The sequence below is a fragment of the Schistocerca nitens genome, chromosome 8, assembly GCF_023898315.1.
Source record: "Schistocerca nitens isolate TAMUIC-IGC-003100 chromosome 8, iqSchNite1.1, whole genome shotgun sequence".
NCBI classification, from domain to species: Eukaryota; Metazoa; Arthropoda; class Insecta; order Orthoptera; family Acrididae; genus Schistocerca; species Schistocerca nitens.
The window spans coordinates 263483064-263502449 of NC_064621.1; the positions used below are offsets into that span (position 1 = coordinate 263483064).

The 19386-nt window shown below is 44.4% G+C and overlaps 1 protein-coding gene across 2 annotated transcripts in view; it reads left to right on the forward strand.

Moving 5' to 3' along the window:
• The window catches only part of LOC126199375 (ankyrin repeat and LEM domain-containing protein 2), a 151941-nt gene that overhangs the window by 61786 nt on the left and 70769 nt on the right, over positions 1–19386 (forward strand). The window contains exon 7 of one of the 2 annotated variants that reach the window (XM_049936286.1): positions 2439–3616. In XM_049936286.1, the coding sequence (XP_049792243.1) occupies positions 2439–3616 (1178 nt within the window). The remainder of the gene's footprint in view (positions 1–2438; positions 3617–19386) is intronic. The other variant, XM_049936287.1, reaches the window with a different exon arrangement.

Here is a 19386-nt window from a genome sequence, read left to right on the forward strand (position 1 = left end):
CACATCTGCCCTTGGAAATGTCTTACAATTTAAAACCTGGTTCTTAAATCTCTGTCTTACCAATATGTAATCTTCCACGTATATAACCTTCTTTCGTGATTCTTAAACCAAGTGTTAGTTATGATTTAGTTATGCTCTTTGCACAATTCTACTAGGTGGCTTCCTCTTTCATTCCTTAACCCCATTCCTTATTCACCCACTACTTTTCCTTCTCTTCCTTTTTCTACTATTGAATTCCAGTCCCCTATGACTATTACATTTGGTCTCCCTTCATTATCTGAATAATTTCTTTTATCTCATCATATATTTGTTCAATCTCTTCGTCATCTTTGCACCTAGTTGTCATATAAACTTGTACTACTGTGGTAGGCGTGGGCTTCTTTCATAGTAGCTTACCTTTTATTCATTATTAAACCTACTCCTGCATTACCCCTATTTGATTTTGTATTTATAACCTTGTATTCACCCGACCAATATGCACTCATGCAGTATCAGTGTAAAGTCAGGTACTAAAATTGCCATGTCAAATAAGAACAAAAACGGAGATTTCAGTCCCAACGTCCATAATTTTTGTCAGGAACAACTACTGATTATTGTAAGTTGCTGCTGTGATGGTCTTTTAATCAGTCTGCAATTGATTGGCTTATGGTGTCATGTTGTGTTACTGACAGTATGTGAACCAGATGGTAGTTTAGCCGCCATTTTATACTGCAGGCTGATGCACACTTTTATTCGTAACTCAGTGCACAGAGCTTCCAGACTCAACCCAGAAGAGAGTGGTTGCAGAAATTGACAGTTGTTTCTGACAAAGATCAATGAATTCAGACCTAAAACAACTGAAACAGTTGTTGCAAAAGATTAGATATGGAGACTGCGATTAATTTACCATTCTTGAAAAATAGAAATGCAAAATTTCCAAAAATCACATGGTGATTCACCTGTTACTTTTTTCCTTTCTATTTGAATGTGTCTGTGATATAGACAGGGTTCTGACCATATAATGTGTAAGACCCATTTTCTGACTGCCCTAGAAGGTGGTTTCATCACAATGTCCTTGGAATTGCCACTGTGGAAACAACTGTGATGATCAATCAGTCCATATAGTTTTCGAACAATTTGGAGAATAGCACATTAAAAATCATAACCTAGAAGTGCCAGCAGTAGCTAAGTGCAGGTTCACGAATAAATGTAAAATTATGTCCGTTAAAACAAAAATATTTTAACGTGCCTTAACCTACAAGGACTTTGTCGTCAGAGAGGCTTTAAAGGTCAGAATGTACAGTGGCAATTTTAACTAGGACAGCAGCTGTCATCTCAGTGCTGCATGTAAACTAGTTCCTGACCTTGAGAGACAACAATGGAATGCACTGAGCTCTTTACATACCAACAGGCACCACTGGCATCCTAAAGATCAGTACAATGCCTCTCAATATGTCATCATGAAGGTGCAAAGTTCCTGTTAGACCCCATCCTAATTTTGAAGGTCCTGGTACATTTTTGAGAGCACATAGTATGTCACCATTGACAATGAATCCACGAGTAAAACATTTTGTGGAAAGTTACCCCCTCATCCGAGACTGCCCCTGCCCCCAATCCCCTGAAAAGGTGGTTGCATTGTTTGTTGCTACCTTGAAATCTTTGTTTGCACCAAGTATCGTAAGTGATCCAGGAATATAACTTTTTTGCTTTAAGTTCCAAAGCCACTATTATGTTGATAAAGGTTAAAACCATAGTTTTGTCTTCACTGGCAGTTTTTTTTTCCAAAAATTGAAATTTATTTTTATATGATGCATGATCTGATTCGCCTCTATAGACTTTTTCTTTTATTAAAAAGTACAACGAAAGACATGCAGTAAATGTGTAAAGGCATAAACCAACAAGTGAGCTATAATGTTAAAATATATACATACATTGTGGCATGATGACAAATTAATGTATTATCATTAATGTCTGAGAATACATATGTAATCCTACTGTAGGAAACACAAATAATTACGAAGAAGCTGTCAAATACTTCAGCAGGTATAGACTTAGCAAATGGGACACAGTATATGTCTTAAGCTTTATCAGTGTTAATGAATGTATCTTCTCATTTAATTCCAAAAGCTTACCGTCAACTGTATTTTAAAATTTGTGTATCATTTCTTCTTCAGTAGTTCCAGTTTCGACAACTAATGAATAAATGTTCCTCCTCTTATACAAATATTAATGTTTACGTAATTGTTACCGCTGTATGATTGAAGCATATGCTGTGAAACCTGAAACATGGCAGCACACTGCCAGAAGTGGTGTTTTTGTGCAGACATTTTTTATTTTAATTTGTTCATTAAAATATTTGTGGTGTGTACAAATTCATAAGAAATGAATATATTGTGGGATTTTGTTGTGAGGTGTGTTCTGCCAACGTGTCATTAATTTTGTTTCTCATTTAATTTTAGGACTCTTGCTCATGAAACAAAAGTTGGCTGGAAAGAATACTGGCCATTCCTTGGAACATTTACAGATTTTGCCACTAAAGAAGGGCTTGACTTACTGGAAGCATATATGAAGAAGCGGTTCCAAGAAACTTGGGGTAAACATGTCTCCAATGATGCATCACTAAACACCAAGGATCGTTTTAACATGATGCAACTAACCAATACTGCTTGTGATCGGATAGAGCAGACTCCTTCAGAAGGATCAGCTCATGGGAAAAACTGTGTTGTCAGTCCAATAACAGATTTATGTGTAGCATTCAAAGCATGTAGTCTCGAAGAGAACTATAAAGCATATACGGACAATGAATATCATTCACCAGTTAAGCAGATAGTTACCAAAAATCCATCTTTTGATGATGACAATAAAGGAAAAGCAAAGCTAACCAGCTGTGAGCATGAGACACTTACAGACATATTAGAAAATCCAGATATCTGCCCATTACTATATGTTGAAAAGTCCTGTCAGGTATTTGCAAAACGTATAGCAGACGGTTTAAGTCATAGAATATCCATAGTACATCGTGTGCAGAGTGATGATATTATATTTGAAACACTATGGCCAGAAGTGAAGCATATTCAGCGTGTTGTGAGCAGTTTCATGGATGATCACCGTTTTGTATCTGTTGACTTTCATCGTATTCACTCTCGCATATCAGTGCTAGCTTGCTCAAAACTTAACACACTTGCTCAGGAAGACTTGGAGTTTATAGTTAATTGCTTGCAGTCAGAAACTAAAGTAGTTAAAATCACAGATACAGTTTCGTCAGATGAAGAGGATTCAGGGACAGTCAGGGATACGGTACAATATAGATCTCAAAAGATTATTCCTAGCAATGACAAGACTGAATCCTTAATTGAGCAGCAAGTAAAATGTTTTGCAAGAAATATTTTAAGTGCCTTAATGAAACATGGTGAGGTGTGTACGAACATAAATAATCTAAGTTCTCCAATAGCTACCACAGAGGAAGAATGTAAAAGCATGTGGTCCCATGCTTCTCCATGCTCATGCAAGTTGCAGAATCATTTGTTTACTAGGCGTAGTCGTGTGGGATCATCGTTCAAAAGGACGTGCAAAAATTCTGGTGTAACTTTCAAAACCATGCCAGAAAATCCTAGAAGACTGAACTTATGTCAGCAGGGTAAGTGTTGTAAAAGTATGTATTAGTTCTTTTTTGGCTGATGAGTAATAGTTTTTCTGTTTTCTTATACATCAAATGTATGATGCATGTGGAAAAAGATTCAGTTAAGTAATACAGCAAAGTGATGCAAGAATCGTTGCTGTGGCATGAGAAAAAAAAAGGAAACCCACTTTAATTATTTGTTTTTGCAATGCAAGTGTTGATGAGGCTGTAGTAAGTGTAAATATATTTAATCTTAAAAATGTTCAGCGTATCCCATCAATAGTTCTAATCATGCGCTCATTAGGGGGTGGGAGTGGGTGGGTTGGATTAGGCAATGAAAAAATATTGCCGCATATTCTCTTAAAGTATTCTAAAGTGCAATCAATGAATAGTGTTAAAAGCTACATAATTCATTATTTCTTAAGGTTTTTTCTTCTTCTGCTGTGCGTTAGTTGGATAATATATTATACTTCAATTAAAAACAGGTGTTTGAGCCGAGCACCAACCAACCACAACTTTTTCTCAGGCTCCACATGCTCACTGTCTCGCCTATTATGTAGGTTCAAGCAGAGCGTTGCCAGATGTAGCAGGTTACATGAAGTGATTTGTATAAATCATATGAGTATGTGCACGTTGAGATTTCTACCAGACATCACTACCCCATGCTGTTGACATCTGTCAATCCTAAAGCTATTTTATTTGTTCAAATAATGGTGTAAAAAGATTTATCTTACCTTTAGGTAACCTGTATGTGAAAGTTGTCTACAGTTAAAATCAAGAAATAAGTAAACAAACAAGAAATAAAAGTGTTGCAATGCCTTGCCCCCCCCCCCCCCCTCTCTCTCTCTCTCTCTCTCTCTCTCTCTCTCTCTCACTCACACACACACACACACACACACACACACACACAGACCACTGTAAAGAGTTAAAAGTAATGGTTTTTGGAAATGATTACTGGTGTCTCCCACTGCAAGAGATGAAATGGTAGACAATCATCTTTACCCAACATGATAGCTTAAATTAAAAAACTCAGATGTCACTATGGCTTAAGAAAAACTATACGTACAAACTCTGGAAAGAATATTGTGCTATTTTGTTTGGCGTATCAAAATCAGAACAGTATGATATTAAACAATAATTGGGAGGAGGTGTAAAATATGAGATGGGCATTTTTGAAAGAGATTTTCACGTTAACAGTGGAACAAAAAGGATATGTCATATATGAGAAATGGACTCAAAGCAGTTTCAGTAGTCTGTGAGATGGGCAACAGTTTTCAATTAAGAAATCTGAAATTGCAAAATGATGCAAGTAGTTAACGCATCTGATAAAGAAGACAATAAGTATAATAATCAAATAAATTGGGATGTTGTCCCAACATTGTAATATAATTACAATAACAAGCCACTAACTTAAGATACTGACAGTTTCGTAATGTAATGTAATGTTGTGTTGGAGAAAATAGTAGCAAGAAGGTAAACATTGTAATGGAACTGACAAAAATCAAAATATCTAAAACATTTCGAATCCTGATCTTTCCAAACAGTGTGTCTGGTATCAGGCTGCATGGAAGTTGAATGCCAACGAGAGCAAATGGATCTCAATGGACAATAGAGGGTAGTGTTGGTGCAGCGCTACACCCGTCTAGTGAGTGTGCCACCATCTTGCCACATGAATACGCTGGCCAATAGTGCCCCTCACGGCTAACATAAAAACTGCTGCACGTCAACCGCTTATTCAGTCTTGCACTTCATCTGCTAGCCTTCATTATTGTATCTACCATACTACTGACTACTAGTCGATGACTTTGCTTTAATATTGGTTTTCCTCTTTGGTCTCAATTTGGATTGAGGGTTGTACTTGGTCTGTTGGCATTGTTGTGTTAAAGATTTGTTGCATTTCATTGTTGCATAGGTTGCCACTGACGTGCTCTTGTTGTGTTGGGCCCACCGTTTGGTCAGCCCAGTTGCTAGACTCCGGCATGGGTTTGAGTCCTGTCCGTAGGCGGTCTTCCGGCCTTGCGTTGTCACCATATCTCTCCAGTTTTCTGATGTGTGCACTGCTATCTAGCCAACTGCGGGTATAGCAGTGTGTGTCCTTTAGGCAGTGGTGTAAGATGGGAAAAGCAAAGAGATGAAAAACGTTGCAATTAGGATGCAGTAAACATTTAATCATTCCTAGATGAAGCAAGACATAATAGTTCATCTCTTTTGACACTGTATGACCAAGCAAAATGTTCAGTTGTTAAAAGACGTGGTTATTCTTGCATTTTTTTTTAAACGAGCCACCCAGATTTTGATTTTCCATGGTTTCCATAAGACAAATGCTGAGAGTTCATTTGAAAAGGACACTGCTCGTTTTCTTCCTCAGTATGAACTAGTTACTGGGAACTGCTGAATGAATACAGTAGGTTCAGTCAGCTGCTGTAAAACAATTAGTCCAGTCCATTGTGGCTTTATTTATCCTTGGGATTATTATTCTTTGAGTTCTTTAGAGTGAAGAAACCCTGTGGGAGCAACCAGATGAAAACAGTCAACGCAGTCTGATCCATTCATTACTGAGCTGAAAAAAATTGATCATTATTAAATCATTATTGTTGAGTGAGCTCTATTATCACCTGTCACTACCGTTATTGCCATTCTGGTCTTTGCTTTTTATTGAGTGACAATATTTAGTTTTTTTTTTCGGGTTTTTGCCTATGTTTAAGAATAGGAGTTTTTCTTAATACTGAACTTAGTGCCTGGATCAGAATGCCGAAATGCTCAGTGGCATGAGAATGGAAAAAAATTACATTAGTGGCTAAAAGGTGAATCTCAAGATAAATTCAATATGATATACAGTATCTGCAAGGAAGATTTATATCATGAAACTATATTAATTAAAGAAATTCAAAGAAAATTAATGAATGATGATAAATATTTCTCGCAAAAATAAAAAATAAATGCTTTTGACAAGTGACAGTATATACTTAAAAAACAAGTGGTTAAGTCACCACACAATTTAAGAAATTGCATCTTATATGTTTTCTGTTCACATCACTTCATCATTTACAAAAATAGAGTTGTTAGTGAGGGAGGCAATTTATTTATTTAAACATAAATTTATAATTTAGTAGCAGTTATTACCCTTTTAAAACAAGTCAAAAATCCACATTTAACTCCAGAAGTACAAAAAAATTGTATTTAAGTCAATCAGCACATAAATTTTAAAAATACTTCATTTTAAATGTAAACTTTTTCTTCACCTCTCCTTGAGATAAGATACATTATTTGTATGTAAAAAAAGTTGGCAACACTAGTTGTGGTTTATGTGTAACCTGAAAGCCTGAAAAAGTACGTAAATGAAATCATTCAAATGTGGAGACTGAGTGAAAACGTTCATATAGCTGACATAACTGCTTGAGACTTGTTAGTCGGTCGTTTCACTTAGCGACAGTGAGTGAAAACATTCATATAGCTGCAGAAACTGGTTTCATTTGATTTTTTATTCAACTGGACAAAATAGACTAAACAGTTGACTGGCTAATTGGTTTTTAAAACCAGGCAGTTGACCCATCACTCATCTTGTGTTGCCTTTCTAATGGTCATGCCATCAACGTGATGTTAAACTTGAGTCTTTCTTCCTTTTGCATCTTATGATCAGTTCTATGTCTTCAATAATGGTGAATATTTGCAGACAAACTTGTTACAATGGTTGCTCTATAAGTTTTACAAAGAGACAGATCAAGATAGATAGATAGATAGATAGATAGATAAAGAGGAGGGGGGGGGGGGAGAGAGAGAGAGAGAGAGAGAGAGAGAGAGAGAGAGAGAGAATCATATTTTTACGTGAATCATTTTACTTTCTCTCCAAATGTTGTTCTTAATATTTATTCTTTTGAAAATCATGGTTTGCACTTTTTTTTTGTTTGGAATAAGGGCAGAAAGAAAAGTTATTATGTGATACATCAGATGAATATATATGCAATTAGATACTAATTAAACATTTTTTTCCTCAAATAATCAATTGTTTGAGATGCTGTGTGACATGTGGCATTGCTACGATAAAAAATGAGGCAGTATTTTCTGTTGCTTTCCCTGATTTCATCAGTGACTTGGGCGACTCAAATGGTTGGATATTTTTTTCCTCCCTCACATATTTATCCCTTATCTCCTTGCGGTTGGCATGTTGATCGAGATTTGGCAATGTTAATGACATAGAGTAGCTGGATATCTTTTCTGTTGCCACCACTGTCCCCCCATCCCCCAGTCTCTGACAGTACTTGATTTGTCCAGATATCTTATTTACTTTGTACTTTTCTTTTACTTTGTCCTTTTCTTTCAGTTATCATTTTCATCCCATTTTCATGTAATACTGAATCATCCGCACATCACCATATCATCTTTTCTTATCATTTTCCAGTTTGCTTCTCTGTTTACTAATCTGTTGCAACACTGTGTCTTCCGTATTCTTTTCCTTTCTACTGTCCCCCCCCCCCCCCCCTCTCTCTCTCTCTCTCTCTCTCTCTCTCTCTCTCGCTCTTTTTCTCTCATTCTGAGTATTTTTCGTGTCCCTGTGTTGTACCGTTCAACTATCAGTGGAGGAACTGCTATGTCTGAAAGTTCAAAATGCATCATCCAGCCTAGTATATAGGTCAAAAATTTTAGAATGGAATGCCATAAATCGTGTTCAGATACATATCTTTTAAAACTAGAATATTAAGGAAATAATTAGTACTGTGATTGTGTTGTCATATAGCTTTACTAGTGGGTTTGTCAACAGTGGCTGTACCTCCTTAGCTGCACTAGAAAACAATATAATCAGTTATCATACATATCTGCAGCTGCAACGATTAAATGTTTTGAAGTCCATTATACTGTGTAGGTTTATCTTGAGGTAGCTATTCTTCATGTTAATTTACTTTACCACAGTTGCATACCATGTTGGGGAAGTATGCTTTGTATTACTGACTGCAGCAGGGGCATTTTTATGTCAAAATGTACTCTTTTTTTACAGTCTCTCTTAGTCCAAGTCTCTTTGTCTAGTGTTTATCAGATAGTAGAATCATACCCAGAAGTTTATTTCTTGAAGGTCTGGGTCATTCCATGTTGTTCAGCTAGGGGAGAAAAAAGAATTTTCTCACTCAACATCTCTGATTTGGAGGAAACTTGTCTTCTTTGATCTCCTTATGGAGACAAGTAATCATACCAAATTTTACAATTTTATGTCTGTTTCCAATTTATGGCGCTTCAAAATTTGGAAGTTACATTTTTCTTGACATTGTAATGGCATAAAACGGCAGTGCCTAACATTATGAAAATAAATTACCACTTTTATTGATAATCCAAAGAATGTGAAATTTGGAGGTTGTGTTTGCTATAGGATGAGTAATATAGAACAATATCTGGTACCCTCAGGACAAGTATTTTGACTGGAAATAATGTATTCTTAAATTTCCATATTTTATTTTGAAAAAAATGTGGTACATCATTGCATCAAATATCATGGAAATAAATAGGGACCAACCCTAAAACTTCTTTTGCAAAATGCTAACAGCATATACCATCACCTGGGAAAATAAAATTAATGGGTGTTTTGTTCCTTTGTCATTTTTTGTTGTTATAACAAATAATAATTTTTTATTTTTTCTTGGGGATTACAATAAACCATTTAAATTTCAAGGATCCTGAAAATATACTTATGAACTAATTGAAATTATAAGTGGTTAAACTTATAAAAGAAATGGACTTGACCACCAGTGTTTAAAAAAGTTCAAGTTAATTTAATTTTTTTAAACAACTGTAAATACAGTGGACGTAATTTATAACAGTGATATTTCCTTGCAAATAGAGCGTGTCGCCCTTCCAAAACTTGATAAGTTTTCCAGTTGATGTTACAGAACTTTCAGCAACACCAAGTACATGAGGAATGGGAGCCATGCATTTATTCAGTCATCTGGGCAAATGGAATGATGGAAAGTTCCTGAAAGGAGTAAAAATTGTACAGTTGTATTAGTTAAATGATTGTCCCAAAGTACAGTTACAAACTGCATGTCTTTATGGAATCACACTTTCTTTGCTCATAAGTGCTTCACTTTATTCTTTAAATTGTATTTCATGATGGGCTCCACATATTTCAGAATTCATGCTAGAGGTGTCACCTCCCTGTATGTGTTGAGGGGTAGGTGCCTATCTGTTTGGGACCACTGGGACTCAGAGCATTGGCCAACATGCCAGCTGTCTTTAGCTCTGGCTGAGTGACAGCTGTGGGGTGAGCCCTAGTTTAGAGTAAGTGTCATCATGGTGTATATTTGGTGTCATGAAACGGCCAAAGTTGTCTGACAGTAGCTGTGAGGCCCTGGTAGTTTCCTCTGATAGATTGAAATTTACTGCCGATCATTATGACCGTAGCAACTTTCCCTCCTTGGCCATGCCATTGGAGGAAAACAAAACCAAGTAATTTTTAGACACTTACTCCCTTCAGTTCCTGTTTTGTATCCAAACAGATTGAGGATCTTTCCTCTCTACCAAGCCAATGTTATTTGTGGAGAATATTGAAAATGTATTTGGTGAATTCTCCTACTAAAATTTCGAAGTGCTTCCATCTTAATTAAAACTGCAATGCTTAACCAGTCTCAGCCATTATTCTTTAGTAAACAACTTGGTGTTGTACCTGCTACCATACCCCCCCCCCCCCCCCTGCGGGTTCAGGGGTAAGAATAGGCCCGCGGTATTCCTGCCTGTCGTAAGAGGCGACTAAAAGGAGTCTCAACTGTTTCGGCCTTTAATGTGATGGTCCCCTGAGGGGTTTGACCACTCTATTTCCAAATTTTTCCATTAGTGCTTACCATTTGGGGAAGGACACCTTACGTGGTGCATCTTAAATCCATCTTGCCCTAAGATCTGGCACACCTGATATTTTCATGGAGTTGGACTTACATCCCTGCAGTGTGTTCCGGATAGCATCCCTTCCCTCCATTGTGCACTTCCATCTTTGCCCTCGTGATGTACATGGATATTTCGACACCCGACATCCAGCACGGTAGCCAGTCCGTTGTGGTGGGGTCGTCATGTACCCTCTTGGTGGTAGCCCCCTGAGTATACAGGGATTGCACTGCTGATGCCTGAGCTGCTACCTCCCCACGTATGCAGAGGAGTAGATGCCTATCCCTTTGGGGCATCGGGACTCCCGGCAAAGGCCATCCTGCCAGGTGGTCTTTGCTACGGCTGGGTGGCGCCCGTGGGGAGAGCCCCTGGTCAGAGTGGGTGGCATCAGGGCGGATGACCCGCAATGAAGCGTGGTACATCATCTCTCGCTGGTGGGCCTCCACCAGCAGTCTCTAAGCGATCGAGGTCTAACCTCAATGGAAAAAAATTTGATCAGAGATCATTTCCCTCACTGGCCACTCCATGGGAGGAACGTTTGTCCAAAGAAGGCAGTGGAGATAATTCACCCCGGTACCTCGTGTGTACGCGAAGAGATGGGGAATCATTTATGTCGACCAAGCCCCAGTTTTTTGTGGAGCATTTAGAGGACAAGTTCAGGGAGGTGGAGGGCTTGTCCAAAATGCGCTCTGGGTCAGTTCTCATCAAAACAGCATCCTCTGCCCAGTCACGGAGGTTGCTCACTTGCGACAGGTTGGGGGATGTTTCCGTCACCATCACTCCCCATAAGAGTTTAAACATGGTCCAGGGTATTATATTCCACAGGGATCTTCTTCTGCAGTCCGACGATGAACTATGCACCAATCTAGAATGACGAAGTGTTCACTTCGTCAGGCGTGTCCATCGGGGTCCGAGGGATAATCAGGTAGCCACCAGTGCCTTTATCTTGGCCTTCGAAGGTGATGTTTTACACGAAAAGATCAAGGTGATGGTTTACCGCTGTGATGTGAAACCATATATCCCTCCTCCGATGCAGTGTTTTAAATGCTGGAAGTTCGGGCACATGTCATCCCGCTGTACTTCCGGCATCACATGTCGAGATTGTGGACGTCCTTCGCATCCCAATACTCCTTGTGCTCCGCCTCCCATCTTTGTTAACTGCGGAGAACACCATTCCCCCTGCTCGCCGGACTCTAGGATATTCCAGAAGGAACGAAAGATAATGGAATATAAGACCCTGGACTGCCTGACCTACACCGAGGCTAAACGGAAGTATGAGCGGCTCCATCCTGTGGCAATGAAGTCGATCTACGCCGCTGCTGCAACAATGGTTCTCCCATCGTCACTTATCGTTGGCTCTAAGATCTGTCAGAATCCACCGGCCCCCTTGGTTGTGGGGGGCACTTCACTCTCTGTTGCTCCTGCTCCATCTTCTTCAGGAGCAACCCCCCCCCTCCCCCCCAACCATCAGGGACATCAGTTCCCCCTTCCCAGCCGGAGAAGAGTAAGACTTCTTTGGCTACTCTCGCCAGGAAGGGGTCCCTTGGCGACCTACATTCGCAAGTTCCGACCAGTGGAAAAGCGGACGCCCGCAAGTGGCTGAAACAACCACCAGTCCCTGGTCGTAGGGCCTCACGGTCGTCCGTCCCTGAGACTGACCCAGTGAAGCCCTCCAAGCCTGAACCACCGAAGGCACAGTGAGTGAAACAGAAGAAGAAGAAAGTCCCCAAGGCTAACGACATTGCGGTGGCACCCATCCCACCGCTTCCTACAAGCACTGCGTCTGAGGACGAGGTGGAGATTATGGCGTCCGCTGAGGACCTCAATCTCGCCGATCCCTCAGACACCATTGATAGCACTAGCACAGGTGCTCAATCGGAGGCAGCAGGTGACCTAGCGGCGTAATCTGCCTTCCCAGTCCCGTCACGCCTTTCTCCTCAATGGACAATACCATCCTCCAGTGGAACTGCAGCGGTTTCATTCACCATCTAGCTGAGCTCTGCCAACTTATCAGCCTTCACCCTTGCTTCTGCATTGCACTTCAGGAAACTTGGTTTCCAGCAATGCGAACCCCCGCCCTCCGTGGCTATCGGGGTTATTATAAGAACTGGGCAGCTTATGAAAGGGTGTCTGGTGGCGTCTGCATATATGTCCTTAACACTCTTCACAGCGTGTCTGTCCCTCCACATACAGCTTTAGAGGCAGTCGCTGTTCGGGTGTGGACGCCACAGGCTGTTACTGTCTGCAGTCTTTACCTTCCACCGGATGGTCATGTTGCACAGCATGTCCTGGCTGCGCTGATAGCCCAATTGCCGCAACATTTCATGTTACTGGGTGACTTTAACGCCCATAACCCTCTGTGGGGTGGGTCAGTGGCAACAGGTCGAGGCGTCACCGTTGAGCATTTATTGGCGCAGCTCGATCTCTCGATTTTAAATGATGGTGCCTCCACACACTTCAGTGTGGCGCATGGCACATACTCCGCCATTGACCTATCGATCTGTAGTCCTAGCGTCTTACCGTCTGTCCAATGGAGTGTGCATGACCACCTGTGTGGTAGTGACCATTTTCCAATCTTTCTGTCACTGCCACAGCGACACTCTTCTGGGAGCCCCAGCAGATGGGCTACGAATAAGGCTGACTGGGACTTGTTCTCCTCCATTGCTGCTATTCAGCCTCTCTCTAGTGACGACATTGATGCGGTGGTTCACTCAGTCACCACCAGCATCGTTACTGCCACAGAATCTGCCATTCCCAGTTGTTCTGGGTCCCCTCGGCGGCGGACTGTGCCTTGGTGGTCGCCTGAGATCGCTGAGGCGATTAAAGATCGGCGGCGGGCGCTACAGCGTCACAAGCGACATCCCTGCATTGAACACCTCATCACCTTCAAACGGCTGCGTGCGCGGGCCCGCCGCCTTATCCGCCAAAGCAAGCAGGAGTGCTGGGAGCGGTATGTGTCCACCATTGGCCTCCATGTCTCTCCATCGCAGGTCTGGGCCAAGATCCAATGCCTCTATGGCTATCGGCCCCCTGACAGCGTCCCTGCGCTCTCACTGAATGGAGCAGTTTGTACAGACTCCAACGAAATTGCCAACAGCTTGGCAGAGCATTTTGCTCTTAGTTCCGCTTCTTCCAATTACCCACTGGCCTTCCGCTCCATTAAAGAGCGGATGGAACGTCGGAGCCTTTCGTTTCGCACCCACCACCCAGAATCTTACAATGCGCCATTCAGTGAGTGGGAATTTCGCAGTGCCCTAGCCGCTTGCCCTGATACTGCTCCTGGGCCAGATGGCATCCACTGTCAGATGCTGCAACACCTTTCAGTGGACTGCCAGCGGCGCCTCCTCGATCTTTACAACCGTCTTTGGGTCGAGGGGGAGTTTCCGTCACAATGGCGGGAAAGCATTGTCATCCCCGTTTTTAAACTGGGCAAGAGCCCTTTGGAGGTGGACAGCTACCGCCCCATTAGCCTCACCAACATTCTTTGCAAGCTTCTCGAATGGATGGTGAGCCGGCGCTTGAATTGGGTACTGGAGTCTCGGGGCCTTCTGGCTCCGTCTCAGGGTGGGTTCCGTAAAGGCCGCTCCGCCACCGACAATCTGGTGAGCCTGGAGTCAGCCATCCGTACTGCCTTTGCCCGCCGTCAGCACCTGGTCGCTGTCTTTTTCGACATGCGGAAGGCGTATGATACGACATGGCGTCATCACATCCTTTCTACGCTTCATGGATGGGGTCTTCGGGGCCCTCTGCTGCTCTCTATCCGCAATTTTCTGTCGTATCATACCTTCCGCGTGCAAGTCGCGGCCACTCATAGTTCCTCCCGAGTCGAGGAGAACGGGGTACCATAGGGATCTGTCCTCAGTGTCTGCCTGTTTTTAATCGCAATAAACGGGCTCGTTGCATCGGTGGGAAATTCTTTCTCCGCTTCCCTGTATGCTGACGACTTCTGCCTCTACTACAGCTCTACTGGCATTGCAGCTGTAGAACGTCAGCTACAGGGCGCTATCCGCAATGCACAGTCTTGCGCTGTAGCGCATGGTTTTCAGTTTTCGGCTGCCAAGACCCGCGTTATGCATTTCTGCCGGCGCCGAATGGTCCATCCTGAGCCGCTGCTTTATCTTGCCAATGAACTCCTTGCTGTGGTGGAGACCCACAGGTTTTTGGTTGTAGTTTTTGATGCCTGGCTGACTTGGCTGCCTTAGATTCGGCAGCTTAAACAGGCGTGTTGGTGGCATCTAAATGCTCTGAGATGCTTAAGCCACACCCGCTGGGGCGCCGACCAATCTGCCCTGTTACGGCTCTACCAGGTGTTAAGCCAGTCCCGTCTGGATTATGGGAGCCTGGCTTATGGCTCAGCATCCCCATCTGCGTTACAGGTGCTGGACCCAATCCTCCACAGCGGGATACGCCTTGCCACTGGTGCTTTCCGTACCAGCCCTGTGGACAGCATACTAGTGGAGGCAGGTGTCCCTCCCCTGCGCTTACGGCGCCAACGTTTGCTGTCCGCTTATGCTGCCCATGTTTTCAGCTTGCCTGGGCATCCTAACTATCGGCTACTATTCCCAGAGTCGCACGTCCATCTTCCAGATCGTCGACCCAGGGCTGGAAGTACGATCGCGGTCCGCGTCAGAGACCTTCTCTCCGGGCTTGTGGCCTTACTTCTTCCGCCTCCTTTCAGGGCACCTCTGCGTACACCCCCATGGTGTGTGCCTCGCTCTCGCCTTCAGCTGGAATTGGCACAGGGCTGAAGGACTCAGTCCCTCCGGAGGCCTTCCGCCACCGCTTTCTTTCCCTCCTTGCAACGTATCAGGGCTCTGGCATTGCGTACACTGACGGCTCGATGGTTGCTGATCGTGCCGGTTATGCGCTTACTCTAGGGTACCATTCCGAACAACGTTCATTGCCGGCTGGCTGCAGCGTTTACACTGCTGAGCTGGTCGCCATCTCGTGCCCTAGAGTATATCCTCTCCTGCTCAGGCGAGTCCTTCGTGATCTGTAGCGATTGCCTGAGCGGTTTACGAGCTCTCGACCAGTGTTTCCCTCGTTCTCGTCTGGTGTTGTCTATCCAGGAGTCCCTGCATACTCTTGCCCGTTTTGGCCGCTCTGTGGTCTTTGTGTGGACCCCCGGTCATGTCGGTATCCCGGCGATGAATATGTTGACCGCCTGGCGAAAGAGGCCATCAGTAAACCATCTATGGACATTGGCCTCCCAGAGACTGATTTGCGACCAGTCCTCCGCCGAAAAGTTTTTGCGCTTTGGGACGCTGAATGGCGCGATCGGATCACGCCCAATAAACTCCATGCCATTAAGGACGACTGTGTGGCGGTCATCCACGCGAGCCAACCGCAGGGACTCAGTCGTCCTTTGTCGGCTCCGCATTGGCCACTCTTGGCTGACACACAATTACTTACTGCGTCGGGAGGACCCTCCTCTGTGTTGCTGCGGGGCGGCTTTGACAGTGGCCGACGTTTTGTTGGCCTGCCCCCTTTTAGCTGTGGTCAGGCAGACATTTTCTCTGCCTGATACGCTCCCTGCCCTTTTAACTGATGACCCTGCTATGGCTTGCTTAGTTTTACGTTTTATTCGGGCAGGGGTTTTTTATCATTTAATTTGAGTGTTTGTTTTTTAATGTGTTCTTGGTGGTTGGCTTTTTCTTTTTTATTCTATGGTCGGCCAACCACAGCCACACTCCGTGTGATTTTTATTTGTTATGTCTGTTCTTTGTCTGAGTTTTTCTTGTCCTGTGTTGTCTGTTGTCTCTATTATCCATTTTTTTACTTTGTGTGGTAGTTTTTAAGTTTTGGAACAAGGGACCGATGACCGTTGCAGTCTGGTCCCTTTAATCCCACAACCAACCAACCAACCATAACAACCTATAGGAACCTAAAAATGGTACAGGGATTAATTTTTTATTTTGACCTAACAAGGCAGAGGGGTGAAAATCTATGTGACTGCTTGGAGAAGTGAGTTCACTTCATATGGTGTGTATGTTGAGGCCCGCTAGCCAAAGTTCACATTGGTGCTTCCATCCCCATGCTTGAGGGGGTTATACTTCCAGAGGTGGTCAGCTTCATGTTTTACTGCTGTGACGTGTAGCCATATTTTCCCTTCCTCCCTCCCCCTTTCCTCCCTCCCTCCCCCTTTCCTCCCTCCCTCCCTCCCTCGCACTCTCTTACCTCCCTCCCACACTCTTTACCTCCCTCCCACTCTCTTACCTCCCTCCCACTCTCTTACATCCCTCCCACTCTCTTACATCCCTCCCACTCTGTTACCTCCCTCCCACTCTGTTACCTCCCTCCCACTGTGTTACCTCCCTCCCACTGTGTTACCTCCCTCCCACTCTGTTACCTCCCTCCCACTCTGTTACCTCCCTCCCACTCTGTTACCTCCCTCCCACTCTGTTACCTGCCTCCCACTCTGTTACCTGCCTCCCACTCTGTTACCTGCCTCCCACTCTGTTACCTGCCTCCCACTCTGTTACCTGCCTCCCACTCTGTTACCTGCCTCCCACACTCTTGCCTCCCTCCCACCTCCATCCCACCCTGTTACCTCCCACACTCTTTACCTCCCACGCTCTTAGCTCCCACCCTCCCACCCACCCTCGTAGCTCCCACCCTCCCACCCACCCTCGTAGCTCCCACCCTCCCACCTACCCTCTTAGCTCCCTCCCTCCCTCCATCTTAGCTCCCTCTCTCTCTTGCCATCCCTCCCTCTTGCCATCCCTCCCTCTTGCCATCCCTCCCTCTTGCCATCCCTCCCTCTTGCCATCCCTCCCTCTTGCCATCCCTCCCTCTTGCCATCCCTCCCTCTTGCCATCCCTCCCTCTTGCCATCCCTCCCTCTTGCCATCCCTCCCTCTTGCCATCCCTCCCTCTTGCCATCCCTCCCTCTAGCCCCCCTCCCTCTAGCCCCCCTCCCTCTAGCCCCCCTCCCTCTAGCCGCCCCCTCCCTCTAGCCCCCCCTCCCTCTAGGCCCCCCTCCCTCTAGCCCCCCTCCCTCTAGACCCCCCTCCCTCTAGCCCCCCTCCCTCTAGCCCCCCCTCCCTCTAGCCCCCCCTCCCTCTAGCCCCCCTCCCTCTAGCCCCCCCTCCCTCTAGCCCCCCCTCCCTCTAGCCCCCCCTCCCTCTAGCCCCCCCTCCCTCTAGCCCCCCCTCCCTCTAGCCCCCCCTCCCTCTAGCCCCCCCTCCCTCTAGCCCCCCCCTTCCCTCTAGCCCCCCCTTCCCTCTAGCCCCCCCTTCCCTCTAGCCCCCCCTTCCCTCTAGCCCCCCCTTCCCTCTAGCCCCCCCTTCCCTCTAGCCCCCCTTCCCTCTAGCCCCCCCTTCCCTCTAGCCATGCCTCCCTCTAGCCATGCCTCCCTCCCGCTTACCCTCCCTCACTCCCTCCTTCCCGCTTGCCGCCCTCTCTCCCTCTTGCCTTCCTCCCTCTCTCCCTGTTGCCTGCCTCTCTCCCTCTCTCCCTCTTGCCTGCCTCCCTCTCTCCCTCTTGCCTGCCTCCCTCTCTCCCTCTTGCCTGCCTCCCTCTCTCCCTCTTGCCTGCCTCCATCCCTCACTCTTGCCTGCCTCCATCCATCACTTTTCCCACCCTCCCTCCCCAACTCTTCCCATCCTCCTTGCCTGTGGGATTCAGAAGAGGAGACTGAAAACCTTGCTAATAATAACCAACAAACCGAAAGTGATGAACATTACTCAGCTAATTCTGCAGCACAGCACGGGACAAGTGAAGAGTCTTCACAATCTGAATTTGATGATGGATGGGAAATGTCGCTGTCGCCCATGCCGGCGTACCTATTCGGAACTGCAGGGTCATCCGCTGCGAGTGAAAACCCTGTGGGAGCCCCATTAGAAAGTGAATCCTTGCTACCTAGTATTACTAGTGGCAAGATTCCGCGTTTTCGGCCTTGTGCAACATCCTCAAGGTCGCCTGCAGGCCAGGACGTGCCTGACTGGCTTGGACATGTTCCAGATGTTGCTGCAATGCCGTGTCGCCGCCGTGGGTATAAAAAGAGGAGCGAGTCATTTCTTATTACAGTCGATGCTACTTCTGTTTGTGGAAAACAGCACTTTGTTGACACTATTTTTATCTGTGTGGTCTATTCTGGAGTATTACATTGTTATATAAAGCTCAAAGTTAAAATGTGTTTAAATGAAGTTGGATCTAGTATTGAGTTTATGTTCGGCAGTATTAATGGGGTTTTTGATGTTCAGAATTGCAGGAGCCACAAGTCGGCATTAATTTATATAACGAAGTATGACTCTCTTCCAATATCTAATTGTAATGATTCAAGTTTGTCCTTTAATGTTCGGTTGCGTAGGTGGGCCGATCGAACTAGTAGGATCGATTATACCGATCCTTTTTTAGTTAATAATTGGAGCCGTATTTACTTTATTGAAAAGTATTTTGATTCATTTCAGGCTAATCGGTTGGTTGTCAAGTCTTTCAGTGAGTGTCATCTTAATTACAATGGCTGGGCGGGCCGCGTGGTACGGTGGTGTATCAATGCCTTTCGGTCCACGGAGGTTCGTAAGAAGCAATTGTACTTATTTGGTGATACAAATATCGGCAAGTCTACTTTGATTGAAAAGATTTTGTCTAGAAAGCAGCATGTGTATTTGCCTTTCTGTTCCGAATTCGGATTTGGTGGCTATGATTCACGTGTACATAATGTTATTGTTTTCGAAGAATTTGAATGGTCTAGGTGGAGGCAGTATGCATGTATATTGAAGCGTATTGTCGAAGGATGACCTGTTACTGTTAATGTTAAGAATAAACCTGGTATGGTTATTAAACATCGTGGCTTGGTAATATTTGTACCCAATGAGTTTAGTATTGGAGATGAGGCATTAATTTCACCTTTGGATGTTGTACATGCCGATTGTCACATTGTTCATTGTCGTTAATTGAAGGAGGATGTGGATGCATTGGACACAT